This window comes from Chelon labrosus (assembly GCF_963514085.1).
Source record: "Chelon labrosus genome assembly, chromosome: 5".
Classification (NCBI taxonomy): Eukaryota; Metazoa; Chordata; class Actinopteri; order Mugiliformes; family Mugilidae; genus Chelon; species Chelon labrosus.
Genome location: NC_140341.1, coordinates 10,776,925 through 10,800,648, shown reverse-complemented (window position 1 = coordinate 10,800,648; position 23,724 = coordinate 10,776,925). Strand labels below are relative to the sequence as shown.

General features: G+C 42.8%; 1 protein-coding gene across 1 annotated transcript in view; it reads right to left on the bottom strand.

Moving 5' to 3' along the window:
- Positions 1 to 283: 283 nt before the first annotated feature.
- Positions 284 to 23,724, bottom strand: part of nalcn (sodium leak channel, non-selective) — a 60,774-nt gene continuing 37,333 nt past the window's right edge. Inside the window, exons 16-44 of the mRNA XM_084544311.1 lie at positions 16,584 to 16,720; positions 15,807 to 15,948; positions 15,493 to 15,566; positions 14,201 to 14,302; positions 14,016 to 14,085; positions 13,784 to 13,875; positions 13,540 to 13,662; positions 13,013 to 13,069; positions 12,378 to 12,498; positions 12,168 to 12,299; positions 10,670 to 10,837; positions 9,862 to 9,966; positions 9,489 to 9,595; positions 9,291 to 9,411; positions 9,072 to 9,170; positions 8,004 to 8,097; positions 6,011 to 6,117; positions 5,841 to 5,915; positions 5,639 to 5,758; positions 5,486 to 5,554; positions 5,241 to 5,389; positions 5,032 to 5,125; positions 4,455 to 4,587; positions 3,442 to 3,557; positions 2,807 to 2,964; positions 2,372 to 2,522; positions 2,121 to 2,270; positions 1,867 to 1,984; positions 284 to 1,042 (exon numbers count right to left, since the gene is read on the bottom strand). Of these exons, the coding sequence (XP_084400437.1) occupies positions 900 to 1,042; positions 1,867 to 1,984; positions 2,121 to 2,270; positions 2,372 to 2,522; positions 2,807 to 2,964; positions 3,442 to 3,557; positions 4,455 to 4,587; positions 5,032 to 5,125; positions 5,241 to 5,389; positions 5,486 to 5,554; positions 5,639 to 5,758; positions 5,841 to 5,915; positions 6,011 to 6,117; positions 8,004 to 8,097; positions 9,072 to 9,170; positions 9,291 to 9,411; positions 9,489 to 9,595; positions 9,862 to 9,966; positions 10,670 to 10,837; positions 12,168 to 12,299; positions 12,378 to 12,498; positions 13,013 to 13,069; positions 13,540 to 13,662; positions 13,784 to 13,875; positions 14,016 to 14,085; positions 14,201 to 14,302; positions 15,493 to 15,566; positions 15,807 to 15,948; positions 16,584 to 16,720 (3,327 nt within the window). The 3' untranslated portion in view covers positions 284 to 899. The remainder of the gene's footprint in view (positions 1,043 to 1,866; positions 1,985 to 2,120; positions 2,271 to 2,371; positions 2,523 to 2,806; positions 2,965 to 3,441; positions 3,558 to 4,454; positions 4,588 to 5,031; positions 5,126 to 5,240; positions 5,390 to 5,485; positions 5,555 to 5,638; positions 5,759 to 5,840; positions 5,916 to 6,010; positions 6,118 to 8,003; positions 8,098 to 9,071; positions 9,171 to 9,290; positions 9,412 to 9,488; positions 9,596 to 9,861; positions 9,967 to 10,669; positions 10,838 to 12,167; positions 12,300 to 12,377; positions 12,499 to 13,012; positions 13,070 to 13,539; positions 13,663 to 13,783; positions 13,876 to 14,015; positions 14,086 to 14,200; positions 14,303 to 15,492; positions 15,567 to 15,806; positions 15,949 to 16,583; positions 16,721 to 23,724) is intronic.

Genomic DNA, 23,724 nt, shown 5'->3' with positions numbered 1-23,724 from the left:
CGTTGACAAGTTCCACCGCAACACGATCATCAACGTTATTCACTTCATCTGACAGCAAAGATCTCTTACATTATGGTTCACATTTCATTATTGGTGAAAATGTGAAATGTAAAAGTTATTAAATCAATCTCACCATCTTTGTGCTCATAAATGCCTAAACAGATTAGGCCTTTATTAGAATAATTGAATACTTGATAAAGCTAAAGATTTATAATAATTTACAAAATAGTTTATGTATTAATGCTGCACGAATACAGATAGATTTAACTTTTAAGTACATTCACAGTCATAAATCTAAAAATGTATTTAATTTGCTTGTTCTGCCAACGAGAACAAGAAGCCTGGTTTAAGTATAAAGTGACTATAAGAAAAAGGGACATTTATGTGACTAATACTGAAAACCACAAGAGACATCATCATCAACACTGACTAAAGAAGAGATACGAACAGAGATCAACATGAAAGGACGTTAGAAATGATTGGAGCTGCGTCAGCACAGTTGACAGTTTTGAATATTAACATTAAAACAGTAGAAAACACAAACAGCAGCAGCTTCTTGGTTTGTCGATGTATACATCTCGGCCTCAGTCATTAACCTGTGCCTGCATAGAAAAAAACTCAGAGGAGGAAAACTCAGTGGAAACCACAGGGGAAAAATAAAACATATCCCAGAGGTATGAAATCGTAACTGCACAGCAAAATGGCCGCTTAATAAACGTCTCCTCGACGGCCTCCACACACTATTCTATTCCTATTGACCGTTCTGAACAGTTCGCAGCGGTAGAAAGATCAGAAACAGTAAAGTTTTCAGCGATCAAGAGGAAGTGAAACAGCTCGAGTCAAGCAGCAAGCCTCCCAGCTCATCTGTAAAACACTGCAGGATACACCGCAACTCATCTCTAAATGTCAATGAGGTCGTCGCCGCTCTCGTCGCTCTCAACGGTCAGCTGTCGGGTCCACCACTTCTTCACCTCTGATCCTGAAGACGCCTCATCGTTGACGGGATTCATCTTGCAAACAATGGACTTGACACTTGTGCGACCTAGAACAACACAGACCCAGACACATACAAGAGAAACTCATAGTGTCAGCCTGTGTTTTGTCCCTTATACCTCCAAATACAAAACAAGATACACCGATCAGGCATAACATTATGACCGTGTCACAATAAGGAAAGCACAGCTGTATTAATGAGGGCAAGTTGTTTGTACACCAATCAGGCATAACATTATGACCACCTTCCTAATATCGTGTAGGTCTCCCTTGTGACTCATCAGAGAGTGGACATGGGCCTTCTGAGGGTGTCCTTTGGTGCCTGGCAACAGGATGTTGTTAGTGGGGGGCCTTTGGGTCCTATGAGTTGACCAGGCTTGTTCCAGTGGATCCCACAGATACTTGATCAGTTTGGGATCTAGTGAATTTAGAGGCCAGGTCAACACCTTGTGCTGTTTTAGTTTTAGTTTTTTTAGTTGTTCCAAAACCAGTTTTGTTTGTGTGCCTGTATCAGGCTGCATCCTGCTGGGGATGTGTAATTGCTATGGGGTGGGGGTGCCTGCTCTGGTCTAAGTGGGTGCTACATGTCTAAGTAACATCCACATGAATAACAGGTCCAAAAGTTTCCCAGCAGATCACTGAATTATCGCAAGATGGTCAATGTTATTTACTTCTCCTGTCAGTGGTTTTAATGTTTTTTTTTTTATGTAATAAGTGAGCCTTTGTTTTCCACTGACTTCTCCAGATTCCTTCCCTATAAATATCAGGTGACATAAACTAACTGCCCAGTTTTCCAAAGCAGAGTAAAACTTTTACATAACGTCCTCTAAATAAAACTTGCAGTATACATACAACACACAGAGGAATACAAACCTGCAGGCAACCGCCACTGTCCCATCTTCCTCTGTGGTCTCCCCAGGTCTGAGGAGTCCTGCCTGTACCCTCCTCTGTCTGACAACGTGGGGCTCAGTAGCTGCTGGAGGCCACTCATCTGAACAAAGAAAGAGATATCCTCAGTTTCACCACTGCAAGCGCACACCTGCAGATTATATGATGAGTTTGCTGTATGTCAAGCTGTGCGCATGTAAGAGTGTGTATGCAGTGGAGGTATGGAAGTGGGGCTCCACCTCAGGCTGCGAGGGGTTGTCTGGGTTGTTAGTGTTGTGGTCTTCACTTGGCACTGTGGTCTCTATGCTGGGAGGGTTGAGGAAGTGGCTCAACTCCTGCTTCTGGCTCTCCCTCAGGCTGTGAATGATGCTGCAGGACTGCTGCTGCTTCTGCACGCAAACACATATGCATTTGTGGTCACGTAAAGAGATGTATCGCGTGAAACTGGCAGCACTGCGGTAAAAATCCAGTTTTCGGTGGAGAGACTAACCGCCCGGATGCGTTTGAGGCATTTCTTGAGCCACATGCGTATGGTCTGCTTGGCAACCTCTTCTTCAATGGTGTACTCCAGCTGTTCCCTGGCCAACAGCTCCTCCAGCTGGAGAGACTTTCTAATGTCCACTGAGCGATAGGACAGCATGCTGTGTGATTACATACAACACGCACACAAGACATAAGGACACAAGAGGGACACATTTAAGGGAGTGAGTAGAAGTAAAGACTTCCATAGCGTTAAAGCAAAAAAAACAATTAAATGATGCTAACTCGTGCTACTAATTCATCCAACCAGTTGATCACAGGGCTTGTGCAGAAATCCTACTTCAGCCATTAGTTATAACTATAAGACATACTGTTGAGCACTTGATTTAATATAACAATAAGTCTGCAGTGTCAGGCATTTGAGGGATTAAGAGTCCAAATTCACCTGAGCACATCATGGAAGGTCACATCTCCTCCGCTGTGAAGCCGCTCCATCTCGTAGCACATGTGCTTGAACAGCAGCTTGTCTTTGTCCAGGTCCACCTCCAGCCTGCCTCTGAGCAGACGAAGCAGAAACTTCACCCTGGACGTCGGGATCACGCCCTGGAGGGACAGGCACACAGGCCTCAGCGTTAATAAGGAGACGACGACCTGATCCCTGTGATACTGTGACTTCGAAGTGTGTTTCAGAACTGATCTTTGCTGAGCTGCAGATGACAATTGTGGTACTATTTTTAAGAGTATTAACTTTTAATGAACTTTTTACAGGCTTGTGTGAGAGGCAGTGGAAAGTAGAGCCTTGTCTTTGGGGTGGGGTGTCAGATCACAAATAGGGATAGTGTCAATTGCACACGCCTGCACAAATAATTGAAAACGGCTATATCTGGATGACATCACAGATAGATAGGAAGGGGGGGTCCACATTTTTATTCCAGCACCCGCTGTTCTCATTATGTTCACTCCCATCACTCAATGCCATCGTCCATTCTCATTAGCACTTGTGCAGCTTTTATCTTCTCCCGTCGTCCCACATGGTCCGCTGCAGCCTTCTCATCCTCTCTCCCATCGCTAATTTCTCACCTCTCGTTTGTCGTCCACCATGTTCCAGATGATCTGGAAGTGCCTCAGGTCATTATAACTCAGCAGCTGGTCCTCCTCGGTGGAGTAGAACAGAGAGAAGTTCTCCACAATGATGGCTGCAGCGACAGAAATGGATATTAATGCTAATAGATACAGATATTATTTAATGAGATGTCTCAGTAGTTTACATTGCAAGACGCATCGGTCATCCATATTTGCAGAACAATGAATGCAAGTTGTTTTGCTGTACTATATGTTTTAAATCACTTGCTTTGTGTTTTATTGCAATCAATCAATTTTCTGTAAGAGTTAGAGTTTTTATGGCTTTAATTTGTGTCAATCCCTTGAATTTTGTTTGAATTGTTATAAAGTGCTGTATAAATAACATTTCATCGATTGAATACTTGAAGCTCAAACAAGAGGACAAATCCATATCATTAGGACTAACTTACTACAGTCGCTCTTGCATTTCTTGCTTTTTTTATTTTTAATGCATTACTTCATTTGTGCGTGATTTTAAGTTGTGTATTTTTCTGCCTCTTACATTGTACCTCTTTCCTTAAGCTTGTGCAGCACTCTCTGACAGGGGGGACAAATTATGTTTACATGAATGTAACAAATTAATACTGTCTCTAAAGAAAATGTTTGTTGTTTCTTTAGAAAGATGACTAAGCCATATGTAGGCGACCTTAAATGGCTTTGCAGTACTGCAAAACTTAAAGAAGAAGAAAAAGAAACAGAGGCTTTGGTCGGGAAGCACAAATTGTGACGCATTTTTATATATGCTCACTGTTACTCAGGTCTCTATGTTGACTTACAGTTAGGTCCTACATATTTTGACAGGACAGATTTTGTTATTTTGTCTGCACTTTCTTTATGTAACAGCTAAATCACCGAAACAAAACTGAAATTTACTTTGATCAAACCCTATTATGCAACTTTCTAGGAAACTGCTTTCGGCCCCAGAATTAAAGGCAAGAAGTTAGTAACGCGTCACATATACACACACTGACCTACAAGTAAGTTGAGCATGATGTAGGCTATAATGACATAGAAAGAGCAGAAGTAGATAAGTGCTCCAGCATAGTTGCCACAGTCAGTCTCCCAGTAGCGAAGTTTATCCGGTGTGCAGAACGGAGGCTGCACCTGGGGACAGAAAAAAAACAGAAAACTAAATATAATTCGCATCAACCAATGGGGCATTAAACACGTTAAATGTTCCATGAAAGTGAGTTAAGTGGTCGGTTGACCTGAATTACGAAAAGCATGTTTTCCTGTTTACATGGAGATAACTAACCATGCAGATCGCCATGTCAACAGTTTCCACTGGCACTAGTTCTTTTGTATAAAGTAGCTCCAGCAAAACTGCTGACAGTGAAGTCAGTGCCACAGTAATATGTAACCCCGGTAACTCTTGTGAGCACTACAAATCCTATTGTACTGGAGGGGCAGCGGAAAATTGAGGTGAAGCAACCCTTGCAAAACAAAATGTAATGTAAACAATATGCATAATTCTTCCAGATTGAGAATGCAAGGTCTGTTCCTTTGTCTAGATGTTCCTACGTGTGCTAGACCTGCGGCCCATCTTACCATGCAATCATGCATGATTTTATTCCAATCTTCCCCTGTGACAATACGGAAGAGAACGGTGATAGCTTTGCCCGCTGTGGAGAAGTTGGCATGCCTGTGATTGGAGGAGACAAACAGAGTGAGACGACTCCACGATGTCATGTCTTACAGGCTGCAGTGTTCATTAGAAGAAAAATAAAAATAAGAACATCAGGAAGTTAAATTATTACCGGTTTATGTTCTCTCCATATTTGACAGTCCCAAAGAGAACGACTCCAGCAAATGCATAGCAGAGGAGGAGGAGGAACATCCCCACGATGATGAAGAAGCTCTTGTACATGCTCACCACTACGGTCAGCAGCAGCATCTTCAGCGTCACCTTCACAGGTCGTACACGAACGTTTGGATTATTATTTTATCACTAGAGTAGAAAATATTTTTTTGGCAAAGCGCTTTTTCTTAAAAAAATACTTACATGTTTCCCACATATTGTGAAGAACCTGAAGACTATCACACACGTGCCCATCATGTAGGTATATGCATTCTATGGGGGGTGGGGTTATAGTGTTATTTTCTATTCGTATGCACTTAATCAGAATTCCCTCAATGAAACTGTCATTTTTCTAACCAGTAGTGAAAAGTGCAGGACTATCCAGATGACACCCAGTGATGTGACTAGCAGGTCGTAGCGATTCCGCCGGCTCTGCCAGTAACCCGCTGGCGACATGGCGATCAGCTTCATTGTCACCTAGGAAACACTAGTCTGTATCAGAGGAAGTGATCGAAGTAAACTTCAAATGATGGCTGTATACGCAGAAAAACTTACTTACCTCCAGCACAAATATAAAGGTGAAGACTACGGACATGGTGGCAAGGGGGAATGTAACTTTATCATCTACGTCCCACTACAGAAGAGGAGATTCATGTTAAAGTCAGTCTGCATACATTACTCCTAAAATGAGGTGAAAAATACATGATGCATTTTAAATTGAGGCCTAACCTTGACTGACAGCAGGACAGATTGCGCCAAGACCAGCACAGCAATGCCACGTTTGAAGAAAGGGTGTTGAGTAATGTCATACATCTTGGCTCGGAAACCCCCATTCTCTGCAAGACAGACAGGAAACCGGAGATTCACTGAAACCTGCGCAGTGATTAAAAACTCTTTGTGGGCATTTCACATTTTCGGGCAGTTGTGATCGAGTCAGCGATTAGATTTCAACGTCTAAAACCTCTCTGTCAAGCTGTCGGATGCTTGAATCCGGGGTAGTGTCCTTAACTGTCCAGCAGATGGCACTCATGGATTGCATGCTTTTAGACTTTTCAATGCTGCAGGTTTTACACACATTTATTCAAGTAAATACACTGGTGTCAAGCAAAGGGTAGCAAATGAATGCAAACAGCGTAAATATTCTTTGGATTTTGGCAAGACGGCCCACAGAGAGATAGCTCGGATGACATCATCTCTATTAATAGGCATATTTGGAAAGCTACATAACCTTATCTGAGGCAGTATAATCACATTTAAGGAACAATGTCGTCATATTTTGGATGTCGTAAATTTCCTAGACAGAAAAGTTTTTTAAGTTATTAAGTAGTTCAGGAGGTGCCAATTTTGTCGGCCATTGTTGAACCCCATCCTAACTCTGCCTAATATTACCATTTTTCATTGGCCACTTCTGGCTCTAACTACCCTGTGGTTTAAAAGATTAGTTGGCCCTATCCACATGCACTTTAACTTTACTTCTTGTTTAATTTGTCAGCATTCTACATTTAAAACTGACAAACTATTTGATATTTTATCCTTCTCACAACAAATCCGTCTCAGAGAATATTTTTGTTGCAAATCACTTTTGTCACTGGTTCTAATGTCTATGTCAAAGTGGGGAAATAAACAGCATTAGAATCAGTTGCAGGCACCGATCAGCCACGACATTAAAACCACCGAGAGGAAAAGTGAATAACATTGGCCATCATCTACGATGCAGCCTGAGACAGGCACACACACAAAAACGGTTTAGGAATAACTAAAAAAAAAAACATGAAGAACAGCACAAGGTGTTGACCTGGCCTCCAAATTCACTAGATCTCAAACTGATCAAGGATCTGTGGGATGATCCACAGAGTCACAACTGTTTTGGAGGCACAAGCGAGACCTACACACTATTAGGAAAGTGGTCATAATGTTATGCCTGATTGGTGGACATATGAATGCTGACAAATTGCAAGCGCTTCGACCAGGACCACAGGAGTGAAGGCCAGCTCCGCGCTGTAATGATGTGCCAGTAGAGAGTGCTGCCGGGGCTGAAGGCCTTTGGATGTGGATCAAAGTTGGGTTGATACCGCTGGTGTAAGCGGCACTGCTGACTAAAACTGAAGCCATTGATTTTCTGTTCGTTCTCAGCCTCTACTGTACTAACAGGCAATTTCCCACACTGCCTCCGAGGTACTTCAGCTGTTCTCATGACTCTAATCACAGATGGGAGAGCAACGGTTCAAATTCCCCTGGTAAAAACTGGTCAATAAGAGTATGGCGTTTGACTGTGCGTAAAATTTAAACAGACTCAGTGTAGAACTTGTCAGCACCTGCCCATAAATATACATTCAGCGTGAACAGAGTCGTTCACTTTAACAGAGGTGTGAAATTTAGTAAATACATTTCCTGTTGAAGGCAGGGACATGTGTGATTCAGCGTCTGAGCCATTTGCATTGTCTGTCTTAATATTCAGATTACCGCTGCTAGTAATCAACTGGGTGTCATGATGAATCCCCCGATGCATCAATCCTCAGTGAAAAACAAGGACTATTAAATATGGATTAATCATGCAGGTGCTGCACAACAACGGACAAATACACACACACACACCTCACAGTCAAGAGAGAGCGGTGAAGACGTGACTGTCATGATGTTGAGCTTGATGCTCTAGCTCTGTACTATGTTGCAGAATAACGTCCGAAGCATTTCTTGAACATGTTTCAGTGTGTGATCCTACCTGGCCGTGGGGGTAGATGGAGAGGCTGGGCTATTTTGAGTCGGCTCTTCAGGTCCTCCCATCTTCTCTGGTCTACCGTCAGGAGGGCGGTACCCTGACATAGGAAAAGATGTTTAAACTGTGGTTAAAATAAAGTTACAGACAGCTCTAAAATAGTCTTTGAAGACAGGCATTTGAATAGTCTTATGTCTTATGTCTTCGTCTATGGTCTCCATGGCAAAAAGAGAAGTATGCTCACAGTATTAATAGTGTGTCAAGAATGCCAACGTAACTTCGCACTCATTAATATGTAAATCTACGGAGCAAGGCACATTAAAGTCTAATCAGATCCCCTACTCCATGTGGGCAACCTGCGGTGTCGGTATGAAGTTTATTCTTAGAGTTATCATGTTCATGAGAAAAAGTTTCCTCATAATTAGGCCAATTTATACATTAATTAAATGTTTTAATGCTAACATGGCTGACTTTATATTATATATAGATACACCGAACAAGCATAACATTATGACCACTTCCTAATATTGTGTAGGTCTCCCTTGTGCCTCTAAAACAGTCATCAGAGAATGGACATGGGCCTTCTGAGGGTGTCCTGTGGCTTCTGGCAACAGAATGTCGTTAGTGGGGGATGCCGGGGATGGCTGCTGCCATCAAGGAGTGTCATTGCTATGGGGTGGGGGTGCCTGGTCTGGTCTAGGTGGGTGCTACATGTCTAAGCAACAGCCACATGAATACCAGGTCCAACAGTTTCCCAGCAGAACTTTGACTTGTCACAAGATGGTCAGTGTTATTTACTTCTCCTGTCCGGTCATAATGTTGTGGCTGATCGGTGTATATGCTCTCGTGTTTTTCATGCTTCTTCATTGATGTGCACATTAATGCAAAAAAGCTAATCAGATTGTCAGTTAAACACACTGTTATATATTTCTTTTGAGTTATTATGTTCATAAGAATGGTTCAACAAATACAACAGAGTCGGAGTGAGACACCAGCCTGACAGCATAATGCCACACACATTGCCTCTCATGGTGTCAGGGTATAAGTAGCAGTGGCTAAAAGTGTGATTCTTACCTTGTTCTCATTGAAGTTTGCAATGACCACTCCGACAAACAGAGTGAGTCCGATCATGCACCCCAGAAACACAAAGACATGGATGTAGATGCCGTGGATCTGTAGACACGGAGATGTATAAACTGAGCTGAGTAAGAGTCACTCTGTTACAGCGCAGGAGAAAGTACAGAGAAAAAAACTTTCATGGAAGATATTAGAAAGGTTAGGTCGTATCAGTACCGGTCCAACGCGGTGAATGATGACATCCCGGACCTCCACCCAGCCTTTCAGCGACAGCACTTCAAACAGAGCCAACATGGCATTTCCCACATTGTCAAAGTTAAAATTGCGAGGGTTGGCCCTGGAAAAGGACAAAATGGATACATTAATCACTGACTGTGAAAAACAGTCCTAAATCACGGCATTAAAAAGTCTTACCAGACTCTTGGTACCCAGAAACCTGGCTTCTTCTCCCCAGGCTTCAGCCTCAAGTTGAGGTTTTTGGAAACGCTGACATTTATTCTGAATATACCGTGGCAATCCTCCTGAAAGAGACCACACAGTAAAACATAAAATGAAGACTGTTTGTGAAGGGATAAGACTGTAGACTATGACCGAAATTAACACACTCCCATTTCAAGACCTATTTTAGTGTTTAACTATAAAAACACAGTTCTTAAGAAAGTAGGTTAAAAGGAAGCTCCGGATTATCGATTTGACTGGGGAAACCGTTTTCTACTTAGCGAGTCTCTGCGGGGAGCGTAGAAAGGGAGGAAATGGTTTAGAGATGAGATTATGCTCCTTGCTGTACCCGTTTAAGGATATGGGGGTCGTTGCACTTGGCGAGCTTTCCGGCAAACAGCTGAACTCCGAAGCTTGCGAACACCAACATTAGTGTGAGGAGCAGAATGGAAACCTGCGGGAGAATCAATCAAGAGGTTAAGGCAGACAGAGCAATGTAATCCAAGTCTCAGAGACTAGAGTGCGAATCTAAGGATGTCAGACATCTGAGGACGTAGAAACCCAGTGAGAGGAATACGTCAGACCCAATGAAAATCTGTAACTATTGCATGCTCCTGGTAATAGAATATTAACAGAATGAAAATATCATACATTTCTAAGGTAAGAAAAGCCCATGGGCAATGGGTCCTGACATTCATGTGAATGTTACTCTGACATGAAACAGGCACAGACTCCCCGGTGGCAAGAGCACTCCCACAGAAACTGCTCAGGAATAGCTTGAGGAACACGAGAAAGGGCCCAAGGTCCCTAGATCCCAATGCAATCCACAGAGGCTTCACCCCGCAGCCAACAGGACCCAAAGGATCCCACTGCCAACGTCTCAGTGCCTGTGGCTAATGGCTGTAAAGAAGTAACCACTTGCCTGAAAACAGCAGCAAATCTTAATTTTATGGTTACTTAGGTTTTTTTTATATTTTCTCCCCCTAATTAAATGGTTTGAGGTAGCCTTAAGACTGAGCTATATTTATCATAGTTATTATCACCCACCGTGCATGCAGTATACAACAGGGAGTGACAGGATTGCTTAATTAAAATAAAATATCTAAAAGATGTTACCTAAAGTCTGGCAATTAGAGAAGCTGTACATGACCACTAACCAGGAAAATCTCCTTGAATCCTTTGAGAACCTCCCGCACCACCTTCCTCATCTGGGGTACCAGCTTGAAGATCCTGAGCGGACGCAGGCAGCGCAGCATCATCAGCAGCTGAGCCCCAGACTCAGGAGGGACGTCAGGAGGCAGCCAGCACAGAAAGATCAGACTCACCTACAGTGAATACAGCACGGGAACGGTGAGGGGCAATTAAAGCATCCTGCAGATTGTACAGATGCTCATGTCGTGGCTTCAAATTACAATTTTCATTAAATAAATTATAACTGCTCCATCCTTTTAGTGCTAGCCTTGATCAGACACACTCTATTGCAAGCAAGCCAAGAGTTTAATGTCATATTCCTGAAAAACGTTTAACAATAAATACTATACGCGTTATTGAAAAGCTATTTCATAGAAATACTATTCTATACTATGCATACAAATTATAGGTAATTGAAGTTAGGCTGGCGTGTTTTGGTGAAGCCAATAAAATGGGAAAAATGATTTATAGTTTATATTTAGCTATGCTTTTACACAAGTACAAGTCAAAATTCAGCAAAAAAGTTCATAACAGTCCAAAACAAGAGGCTGTAAGGTATTTTAAAGTGTAATATAGTGGTTGACTCTGGCAACTAAGATACTTTCTAGTCGCTGACAACAATTGTACCTGGTGACAAATGTATTTGGAAAATTGTTTGGTAGCCACTGGGTATAATAGTGCAACATGGGTTGGTTTTGTTATTTCAGAAATGAAAAGGCGGGAGGAAGAGAGGCTGACAAAATTTTGTTTGTGCTTCACACGTAACCTTAGCTCAGGACCCTGAGAGCTAGGAGCCTAGCGCCAAAGGCGGTAGCAAGAAAAAAAACTCCCTTTCAATAGGAAGAAACTTTGAGCAGACAGGTATGCAGGCAGCATATATCCTATTTTATGAGCCTTTTTATGATTACATTCCGTTCGACAGGTCACAGCTATTCTGGCGAGGGGACTTGATGATTGTTAGTGTTTCAGTGTTGTAGTTCATCTGTGTAACCAGAAAACAGAATCATGTCTTCATTTTACGGTCACTTCTTTTTCTGATTTACTAGAATATTTTACCACATCAAATGACTGGATGACGTTGTACGTTTGAGAAGAGAGAGCTATATTTTTGCACATTTATGGTCACGTACCCATAGTGCATGTAGTATCAGCAAGGAGTAAGGGATCTTTTATTGGTACATGCAAATAGTTTTGGATTCCAGCAGGCATAACTAGATGACATACGTTTGTTTTTCTTTAGTCAAAACTGCAAGGACCAAGGCAGAGATAATAAGGAAGTTTTATTTGTATTTATGTGACTGTATTCAGGTAATATGAGTGCCTGAATGAGTGCTTCTTCAGTCTACTCCTGTCCCTGTGCCCTCGCCCCATACTGTCTGCATGTATCTACCCTCAAGATTTTTCTACCAGAGTCATATCACTGATCACGGTTAAAGGGAGCAGCCTTTATATTAGATTTCTTACGAGATAGATGAAAATGTCCATAACTCCTCCGAAGTCTCTGATGACAGCTGTGGGGGTGAAGAACAGGCCGTCAGCCATGATCTTCAGGTTGAGCTCTATGCTCATGAATATCACGAACACGTACTCCCCGATCTGAAACAGACATCGCGGTTTTAAAAATCTCTTCGTTCATATACCAGTTTCTTTTTCAGTGAAATCTGGTTCGAATACCTGGAGCGTGGGGACGTGCATGACCCTGGTGAAGGGTGATTCAAACATCATGGAGATGCAGGAGCAGATGGTCACCACAATCATAACCCAATCCAGATAGGTGACCAAGCCCAGGAGATCGCTGCAAGGACACACACATATAATATAGACCAAAAAAAAAAACACATTTCTTTTCAGGGTTACACAGAGAAACAGTACGTACAGTGTAAGTAGGTCAGGAAAGCTAGTTTGCTTGCAAACATGCAAAACACCCAGGGATAATTCTATACAAAGAGCTAGGGGAAGACAAAGAGAGAGGAGAGGTACCAGCAACTGAGAGAGAATAAATCTTTGTGCATGTGAGCAGCCCGATCTGTTCTACAGCAGGATGTCAGTGAAAATCCCCAGGCACCAATGGTATCTGATTCAAAGGACTGCCTCTCACTTTAATAATCAGTCGCTCTGCTTGGCTGCATTACTATCAGGTTGCATAATGAGTGAATTATATTTCAACAGCTCCTCATTTCAAATTTTCATTCCTTGCCACAGTTTGGGGAAGCACAACACGCAGGTAATCAGCTACAGGATTAATGAGTATTCCACTCGCGTAGAATGAACATCAAGTAGTAAAGGAATCAATAATTCATCACACTTACTACAGTTGGTGGTATTTGGTGTTCTTGACTGCTCCCGTTATTGGGTCGGTTTTGGATCTAGATAAGAATTCAAAGGGAATAAAAAAAAGTAGTCAAATGGCCATTTCTTCTTCCAAAAAACGTCCTCATTCACGGCTCCAAAGGGGAATCAATCCCCACAGACCTCCGTGTTAACACGCACAACTTTATACTTGTATGTGCGTTTATTTTCTATTAAGACTTAAAGTTATGCTTAATTTAGGGCATGGCTGCTTTGAGTGACAGTTGGGTCCCATCTCAGGTTGTTAACTCCGTCCGCCTTAGCTAAATTAACACTCTATCTTTTGTCCATTCTTGTATTAGGTGGAGTCAGACACAGCCAAGAAGGCAATAGCCTATGGAAATCCTATGAGTGATGCCACATAGGGTTCATTCATCTATATATATATATATAGTCAATGGTCGATGGTTACAACAATCTGGAGCCATTTGGAGTCAGCTAAGAACAGCTATGTTACATGTTGATTAAACTGCAAGGCCAATCTTACGCATTGAAGCGAGCTCGAACGATCACCCTGCAGAAGTTCCTGAAACGGTGCTCACGACCCACGATGAAAAGAGGCTTATCGAAGTATGGATGGTTCTCCCTCAGCTCCTCCTCCTGAACTTTTCTGCACACAAACCCAGACACGGGGCAAATACCGATTCATTTATGTCAACTGAACAGAAGGGATTACAACCACAGCTGACTGAATGGGAATTTTCTATACTTGCATAACGTGGCGTTAATACCTTTTCATTTCTGCTTGTTCTTTCTTCTCTTGGATCATCTTGATCTCGCTGTCCTCTCTCTGGGCGTTACGGTAGCGTACCGTGCTGGAGTGCTGGGAAAAGAGACCAAGGCACAGCGTAAGGCACATTTTCCACATGCCTTTCTATTTTCCTTGCATACTTTGAGTCAGTCTGAAGGAATAGATGACATTAACCAAGTCTGAGAGTTTTTAAAGTGTGATTTTGTCCTCACATCTTGGGTGAGAGTCTCCAGCGACTTCCCACGGCTGATCCTCTGACTCGTGGAACCATGTCGCAGAGATCTGCAGACACAATAGGCAGACTATAAGAAGAAAATACCTTGATGCTTCACATAACAAAGCACAAGCAAGCAACCTGTTTGTGTTATTCGTGCGCGTGTGTGTGTGTGTACCAGACCTGCGCTCCTGCCGTATATGATGCTGAACGCTGAGTATGGAGCGTTCTTTGGCTGGCTGGCCTTCAAAGGATCCACTTAGCATACGCTGTCTGGTACAAGCCCTGGGAAAAACAGAGATGAAAATGTTTGTTCTTGATCAATACAATGACAACTGAACAATGTCAGTGCGCGAGGTCACCACCAACACAGCTGCATCCACTGCATTTTTCTGCCTAACAAGCTACCTTTGGCCTGCCTCCGTCTGGACCCGTAAGAGTACCGACCCAGACTGTCATTGTGAAATAGCTTCTATTAGTCAGCATGTGTGTGCGTGCGTGTGTGTGTGTGTGTGTGTGGGGTATGCCTGTCTTTTCTGGTACAACAGCAGAGCCATGTACCAGAACGTAGCTAATGACATTGTGGGCACCAGCAGTGTGTGTTTTTTAATCATTTGTAGAGACTCTGAGAGATTACTTGTTTATTGGCAATAAGTACGCCTGAATGCCCGCGTATGCCGAACTGTGTGTGAGCGTGTGCATTTGTCTACGATGGTATGTGAGCCTAATTGTGTGTTTGTGTGGAAGATGGCAGGCCAGACAGAACGTGTTATGACTGCTGATATGCTGTCTATCTTTCGGGCCGACAGAATAAGAGGGGTGAAGGGGGGGCAGATTGGACACGGTGCCGGCAAGCTAATCTGCACTTAGTGCCAGCTCTGCCATGCTGAACAGCAAATTATCCATTTACTTCATCGCGACAGTAAATGAGTCAGAAGTAGGTCTGGTGTGTGTGTGTGTGTGATGTGTGTGTGTGTGTGTGTGTGTGTGTGTTTCTGTGCGTGTGTGCAAAAAGAGAGAAACGTTAACAATGCAAGAGGGCTGTTGCTGTAGATCTACATCTAATACGCACACGCATTATTAGTTTCACCCACACAAAGACTGGGATGTATTTTTATGACTGTAGATGATGCATACTAAACACATCTAGCCGGCGTCGCAGAGGAAAGGGGTAAAGCCGAAATCGTGTGACGTCCTGGGTACGGACGAATTAACACAAACAATTTATCTTTACAATTGCAGGCCAAAAGACGTCAGCATGTCCTTCTTAAAATTAGGCGACAGCTAGTTGAAAAGTGAAAGCTTTTCAGTCATGTAGGTTATGAATAAACGTTGTTTCAGCCGTATTTAAACAGCTGCATTTCATCGTAGAGCAGGTCCTAACACAGGGTCGCTGAAATATTGTTGAAACCATTTTTAACACAGATGTCTAACCTGCAAACCTTGCTTACTGCGTAAGTGTTTATGTGTCTTACCGGAGGATTTTATTGATTGTAGTTTCTTTTTCCAGGAGATTGCGAGCTCGAATGCTAAATATTGACCTGCGAAGCTGACAGAGAACATGGTGAAAGTCAATTAGCTGGTTGTTTCGTCAGTGTACCATCTAAGCACACGCAGAAATTTGAACATTAGGTTAAAAGTGGCTAGAGCTACTGCACTGCTTATTGCTACTGTTCCTCTTCCGCATTTACAGCCACGGAGACAGCGCTATCACTTTTGTCTCCGCACTCCGTGTGTGCGAGGGGGAAACACCGTGATTAAGTGAGTAAGTAAAAGTCTGCGAAAGTACCTTCTGGTCAATATACTTGTTGTCTTCAATAGCCGAGCGTTTGGAGTGGTCACAAGAGGAGGATGAGGCGGAGGGCAGACGCCGGAACAAACAACTGGTATCCTGCTGCTGGCGATCGATAAACTGCTTCATAAAACTCTCCCTACAGTGCACAACAACACACACAAACATTACCCTCAAGTCTGATGAATTCTAATCTACGGTTTCCCCAAGAAAGGTAGATGAAACATTCGCAATTTTGTTCCAAGGCTAAATCATCTCTGCAAAATGTGTCGGTGGAAGCTGCAGCGGCTCAGCAGATGGGCTGCAGAGGGGGATTTCTGGGGAGAGAAGGACCCAGCTGTGCGCTAATCAGCAACTAAATTGTAAAATTGATTATGAGGTCCGTTGTGTGGGATATAGTTCAGCTCTCCTGCTAAAAGCTGCGTAATATAAAATCATTATTGGTTACTAACAAAAAGGAGCAGATATGACTTATTTTTTTCTCTTGCTCTTTCTTTACATCATGTCAGTGATGCAAAACGTCTGCAAACGGGTGGCAACATCCAAAGGCTTTTTTTCAGAGCTTGAATAAGATCGTGTTTTCCCTTTGACTTGCAGCTTATGAGGATTGGGCTCAGTTCTCTTTAAGCCAAATAAATAACTTACTGGTGCTCAAAATATAAAATGCAACACTTTATACAGAGATCTCTGACTGGATGTATTTCTCAACAGCAAAGCAGACATTCAGATCTGTAGATACACAACTGACGTATGTGTCTGCTGGCGGTTGTGTACCTGATCCTGGGCACAGTGAAATCAGAGGGGAGCTTGGAGATCTTCACCATCTGGGGTCTGTTTGGGAACTTTTCAAAGATCCTGAGTCGTAGAGGGAGCTTCTCTTTGGTGTCAGCATTCGCTTCACTTTGCTTGAGCTGTCAGGGGGAGGAGGAGAGGCAGTTCAGGCACAGAACAGAACAGCAAGATAGTGTAAAAGGGTAAGGTCAGCCTTGGCGGAGCGATGAGAATGAAGAGGGATTCAAATAAGACACAAAAGGAAAGAGGAACACAGTTAATGCGAGACTGGGTTGTGGAAACGTTTGGGAGTTTGAAAACTGCTGGGGAACCCTTGGCGTTCACGAGGAAAAGGCACGAGACTGAGGCTGGTATTTCCAGAGGAAACTGGTTTTATCTGAGCTTTAGGAGTGCAGCTTTATGTTTCCGCCTGATGATGGCAGCAACACACTTACCTACAACACACACACACATACACACACGGCACATACAGTACAGACAGCCACATGTACGATGAGATCCCACTTACTTTTTTTTTTTTTTTTTTTTTTTTTTTTTAACAAAAGAACGGAGAAGGCAACAAAAGAAAAAAGAAAGATTACTTTGGAGTGGTTAATGAAGAAAAGAAAAGGTGGCGACAGAATAATGTGCATGGGTGCAGGCTTAAGCACTGTGGCACAGACCGGCGAAATAAAAAGATGACAAAGGGAATGGAAGCAATTATTTCCATTTAATTACATATGTGGGAGGCTGATTGAAATTCGCTTGCAGGTATTCTCTGTCTGGAGATAACCCTTGATGCATTGCAGATTAGGCCTGGAAGTGAAGTGCGTTTGGAGCAACGGTGAATGGCAGCTTATCATTCAGAGATGGTAACCGCCGTGAAATATATTGACTGGGCTTAGTGTTTGTCAGTCACGGCGTTTGTCTGTCTGTCTGTCTGTCTACCGATAAAAATGTCCCTCCAGTCCGCTGGTGCGTATTGGTATTTCTGCCAGCGCTTGTCTGACTCTGAGCAACGGAATGACTAGAGCAGCCTCTGGTGTGTGAGGGATAACAGCCGGGTGAGGCAGAGACCTGACAGAGGAGGGAATGGAAATCTGTCTATCCACTTTCTTTTACCTAGCAGACTAAAATACGGGAGCTTCCTTTTCACCCTGAGTGAGTGAGCGGTTGAGTGGCGTGCTGTGAAGACGGAATTATGCACCAGCATTTGCTTGCCTAGGCTTTCTGTCTATATTCTGTCTCCCAAGATAGACATCGGGTAAAAAGAGGCGGAAGCAATGACTCAGATGGGTAAAACCTACAAAATCTCAGATGGAAACGGGCAAAATAAATAAATAAATAATAACGACATGAAACTTAAGTGATGAACACAGATACAAAAAGATTTAAAGACGGAAAAACAACTTCACATATAGATTTTTTATACTGTATCTGCTGCAGCAGAATAGAATAGAAAAAAACACGTTGCAGTTCTGTTGGTGAAACTTGTAGAAAGTGCTGCAGTCATCTCAAGTAGTACCTGTATACTTGAATGCTGAAGCGGAACAAACATTCACACATGCACAGACACATACAGTACAGTGCAGAATTAATATGGACCCCACTGCTCCCAAAGGTCCCAATCAATTGGGCCAGCTCAGCGAGATGTATGGTTTAACCAAGGCTCTGCACACTTCTATGCAGCAGCATCCCCCCAGTACAGCAAAACCTCTCTCTGAGTCCATCTGGCCTTATCGACCTCTCAGAGCATATGTTCTCCGCTATCAACGTCAGCTTACATTTATGCTTCTTTATAAAAATCTGCATCTCAGCCTTAGCTTCGGATTCAGTTCGTTGCCTCCATCAGTCCCATGATCTTCAGTTGCTCACTCCTCTCTTGTTTTTTCCACACATGAGGAAAAGAAGTGCTTCGGGGAGAGTGATGAGTTCAAAAAGAACTGCCGTCAAAATAGTTTGACACAAACCCGAGCACTGTAGAGTGAGTCAGAAACACTTATTCACATACTTCAGTTTATTTATTGTACACTGCATCTGGGGACACACCAACTCTGGAGATAAAAAAGCAAATGGTGCACTGGATTTAATTAGAATTTACCCTGGGAAAAACAAATCCACTGTACCATGGACCATCTAGACTCCTGTGTTTGGGGAAGGACTAGTTCAGAGGGCATGGTTTTCAGCTACAGTAATATATGGTTTCCTTAGTTATTGACACTGTGTAAGGCTGTTCCGTAAAAGGTTCACCTGGTGAGTGGGTGCACCAATAGATCACTAATAACTGTACATATACAGAGGACCTTTAGTCTGTTCAATACATAGAATCAATAAAGCGGACACGGAGAAGCAAGAATGCAGGAACAGAGTGTTTCTAGGCAAAATCTGTTGCCTGTTAATCATTGGTTATTCGTATAACCGAAACCGTCTCCGGTATGATATGCAGATAAACATTTGTGTGTTCATTTGTATGTATTCTCTATCTGTCAGTGCACTTAAAACGGTGATGATCAATATCATTTAGCAGTATCTTAGCACGTTTCAGCTGTTTGTTTTGCTGTTACACGCCAGAACTTTGGGATTTGGTTTGTCTTGTGCGCTCATCAAGCCAAGAAATCTCTAACTGACTGTGTAGTAGCTGCACAGAAAAGAAAAACAGCATCAAGTTAGTTAATAGGCTGGTGAAGAGTGTGGAAGTTAGCAGCTAAAAGGTCAATAAGTCTCCTCAGGGTAGCTGCAACACAAGCAAAGCGAAAAGGTTGCCCAATTTATTCTTCGTCTGAAGACAAATACAAATAAATGTTAACCTTGCTCTGTATCAGCTGCATGGAACAAGTACATTTAACTTAATAGAGGGAGGATGTATCGGTGTCATACTTACAGCTCGAAAGCAAAGATCCATTATGTTTAAGCCTTAAAGAATAAGCATTGAGGGTGTATATGTGTAACACATGTGACAAGTGTGTAGTATGTGCATTCCACCTGTACTGTATGTCTGGATTCACGTGTGTAGGTAAAAAAACGCGGCTCAGTTTTTCTCTCCGTGTCACAGTGAATGTCTGATAAATCAAAACTACTACTCGGTCAGCCGCTGATGAGATTTAGTGTACGGCGGTGCAACAATGGAGCCAAGACTAATGCGTTTGGCCTTGAGACCCATTCAGGTGACTTGCCACTGCTTCCCCCTCCATTCAAGCCAATTTCAGGCTCCGCTGAACTAAGGAACTTTCCATCCGGGATTTCCACAGGTTCCTCGAGAGGAGGAAACCTAATACAGACCATTAGCATTAGACTAAATTCGGTTATAGCCATAGTTCAGGGAGAGCTTTGGGGGAGAAGATAAAAGTAGTCAGGATCAAAATGGTCATGAACAAGAGGCTGAAAGGTCTGACAGAGTGAAAACCAATTGGGAGTAAACACTTTTGAAAATGTCTTTTGCTTGGACAAAGACATAAAACCCTGAATAACAACACTATTTATAATTCTATCCGGTACTAATACTTTAAAATCCTTAAATGCAGAGGTAGAGCACGCTGGATCTAAGAGCCCAGACTTATCAGTGATGAAGTTTACTGCATTTCTCTTGCACTTACTAAAGTGCTATAGAGGCTGGAAAAGGTTCGTCTTAGCTACCTTTAAAGACATTCAATAAGAAGAAGAAAATCCATCAGCTGCTTTCAACTGCTTGAAAACAAAATGAAATACATTGCATTGCAGAACAAAGATTGTCAGAATCTTGCATTTCTCACAAGCATTCTGGCTGTTAGTGCAACTTGGAACAAAAGAGCATAAACACTAATTACTGACTCAGACGGGCACACGTGTACGCGAAAGTAGCGGTCTTCTGAAAATGCTTCCGAGACACACAAACACGGAGTACGAATATTTGCGAGAGTAACCCGTGGAACAATGGCAAATTGATGAACAGCCGCCCACAGAGCTGCTGCCCACACACGCCCGTCGAACGCCTGTGGGAGTACATACGTACGTCTTCTGCGTTTTACCATTCAGCAGTCACAGCCTGCCATTCACCAGACAACAGCTGTGCATGTGCGACAGTGTGTGCACGTGTGTGATCATAGGCCCCGCGTTTCAGTGCTAATGCACAGCCTTACATGCCGTGTTATTCATTATTCAGCGCATCAGTGTCACATACCTACTGGCAAGAAGAAACAACATGTAGCGCGTTTCTCTATGAATCCCTCCTCGACGGTTTTATCCGTGATGTGAGCGGATATCAAAACGTCTCAAAACACGTGCGGCCCCTGTAATACATGATAACACATTTGCACTCCACATTCCGTCACAGTCTTCCCCAGGCCTAGGGGCCAGTCCAGCTGTAATACCCAGAAGAAGGAGCTCGAGTTAGCAGGGTCACCGTCTCCTCACATTAGCTGTGTAATGAGCCGTGCTGAGGAGCTGCTGTAAAGCCACACAGCCCATAAACTTCTAATAGCCACCCCCAACACCAAAAACAACTGCATGTGCCATTAATGCTCTTATATCAGTAACCCAAACTATATTATTTTCAGCTGTGTGGCTTTGGTTGCAGGTCTTGAGTTGTTGTTGGGGAATATTCTGATAACCTACAGTACATGTAGTTGTTAAGGCTCACACCATGCAGTCACAACATGCCCAGTTTGGCAGATTTGATGGATTTCACTCCCTTCTCTTACCCCATGTTTCCTGCCTGCCTTCACTGGACACAATAAAGGCTAAAATGACTGCTTAAATGCAACATTGAGTGTTGTTTGTGTAAATCCTGGTGTTAAAACATGCTGCCCATGCCTAAAAATGTGGTTTTCTAACAGGTACTTAACCGAGACATTACGCTAAACATATCTGAGAACGAAATTAGGCTAAACAACTTAGTAGTCTCCCTTGTCATCCTATATTTTAGTGATCTGAGGATATTGTGTGATTACATCCCAGAGCAAACATAGAAAATCCTTAAAAAAAAAAAAAAAAGACCTACAATTCGTCTTTTTCAGAACTATTTCACGCACGTGTCAAGACTTGAGTGATTTATAGCGTGTGCTGATGCTAGTTTTAGAACAGGGCAGGGGCGCGGAGCCTGGAGTGTCTTCCAATAGAAAACTGAAAGTGACATTGAAAAGATAAGAACACATTGTATTGGGATTCTCCAAGGGATATGCTCTTTTCTTCCCGGCTCCCTCGGTCTTCCTCGCCTTTTCTTCTCCTCCACTAAATCCCCAAATAAGTCCTTGGTCTATTAAATCACGTAAATGGAGGACAGGCTTTTAGTTTAATTCATAAATAATGAAATCCTTGGTGGGAAGCCTTAACACACTCACCCCATAACACGTTTGATCAAACTGAAGTCTCCCGAACAAAATGCATATTCAGTGTTGGGTATTTTGTGAAGCTGATTCTGAGAGCAGAGGGGAATGCACAGAGGTCTTACTATACTCTATTTCTATTGCCACGGTGGCATTATATCCTGTCACAGCTGTGGAAGAGTGAAAATCCATCCTATACCTGATTTAAACCCCATGAAAACATCTATGTTTCCCTTGTTTTCCTTCCTCTCCCTCCCCTCCAACATGTTTATCTCCTCCTACATCTTCCTCTCCTTCCCTGTTTGATGTCTCCCTGTCAATGCCAAACCATACTTTACCCATCTGACAAATATGGAACAAGACGACGGATGCAGCTCAACTGACGACCACACACTGTCAGCGCCATGGCTCCGTACCAATTCTGACAGCCCTGACACACTCGGGACAGCAGTGTAATTAACTATATGCCACAACACACCAGCGGCCTGTGGTCTCTTCAAGTCCCCACAGAGTTTCTTTAAGGATGTACATCTGGTGGTGAACTGATGATATCTTGGGGATCTCAGAGGGTAGTCATATATCATCATCTGTCAAACCACAACAGATGCCCGCGTAGGCCTCTACAGAGACGCACAATTATAAATGCACATGTATCCATTTGTATAGTCATGCCATAAATCCTTGAAGAATAACGGGCTATAATTCGAATTTTGCATGTGTATGCCTTGCACTAGATGGCAGTATGGTTAGATGGTAGGAGCCGTGAATAACAGCACATGTTTATTCAACTCTGCAGCTTTTAACTGAACCTCACATGGTCAGATAATGTGGGAATCTTATATATACTGCAGCGATTTTCCTCCAGTCTGTGTATATGAGAGAAATCCTTCCCGAAGGCAATTCTGGTACGAAAAGACAATGAAGGCCGGAGGCTACTGGGTACTTAATACACATGAACACAGTTCAAGGGCTCAGGTTGCAAAACGTAAAAAGAATTTAATCTATAAGACGGTGTCCTCTTATGAACCAAAACAGAATTCTCCTTTTTGCAGTTGTTCTGCTTTGATTGCTGCACCTTCCCTTCCTGATAAAACACAGGTTGATACTGTATCCTTGACCCATGCTGTTTACGGTACATATAATGATGCATAAGAGTGTGAAATACCAGAGCAGCAAGAAGCTAGGATTGTCAAAGGTTAAAGCTATAGTGGCGGACTTTTAACGTCACGGTCGCCAAACAGATTGTAGCACCCTCGAGTTTTAAATCAATTTTCAGTTGGGATGTTAACACGATGATACGCCAAACACCAGTGACTGGTTGCCAGAGCTGAAGAGGGGAGCAACTGTAGCGAGAGAGAGGAAATCGACTACAGCACCTAGGAGTATGGCAGAATGTATTGTGGAGAAACGAGAGTTATGAATGTAACTTGGGTTCTGTGAATTCTCCGGAAGATATAAAACCCAGGAAGCATCCAAAAAAGAAAAAAAAAAAAAAGTTTCTGAACTTCAAGTTAAAAAAGAAACTTTGTGCAGAGGAAGGAATAAAGGATTAAAAAGAAAATCATTGGTACTGGTGGTGAGGAGAAACAGAGATTATTTGTTGGAGAGCACAGAAAGAAGGAAGGAAATTCACTGACAATGCTTGTGAAATTACTCTGCCAAAAGGGGGAGACAAATGTTGCCGCGCTGTGGCTTTAAGTTATTCTCTTACATTTGTTTTTCTTCTTTGACAATTTAAAGAAATTCCAGTGACAAGAGCGGAACCTAATAACAACCCCGCAGTTATATGACACTGTGCTGAACGCATCCTGTTGTGCACCTCTACATTACTGCAGCAAAAACAA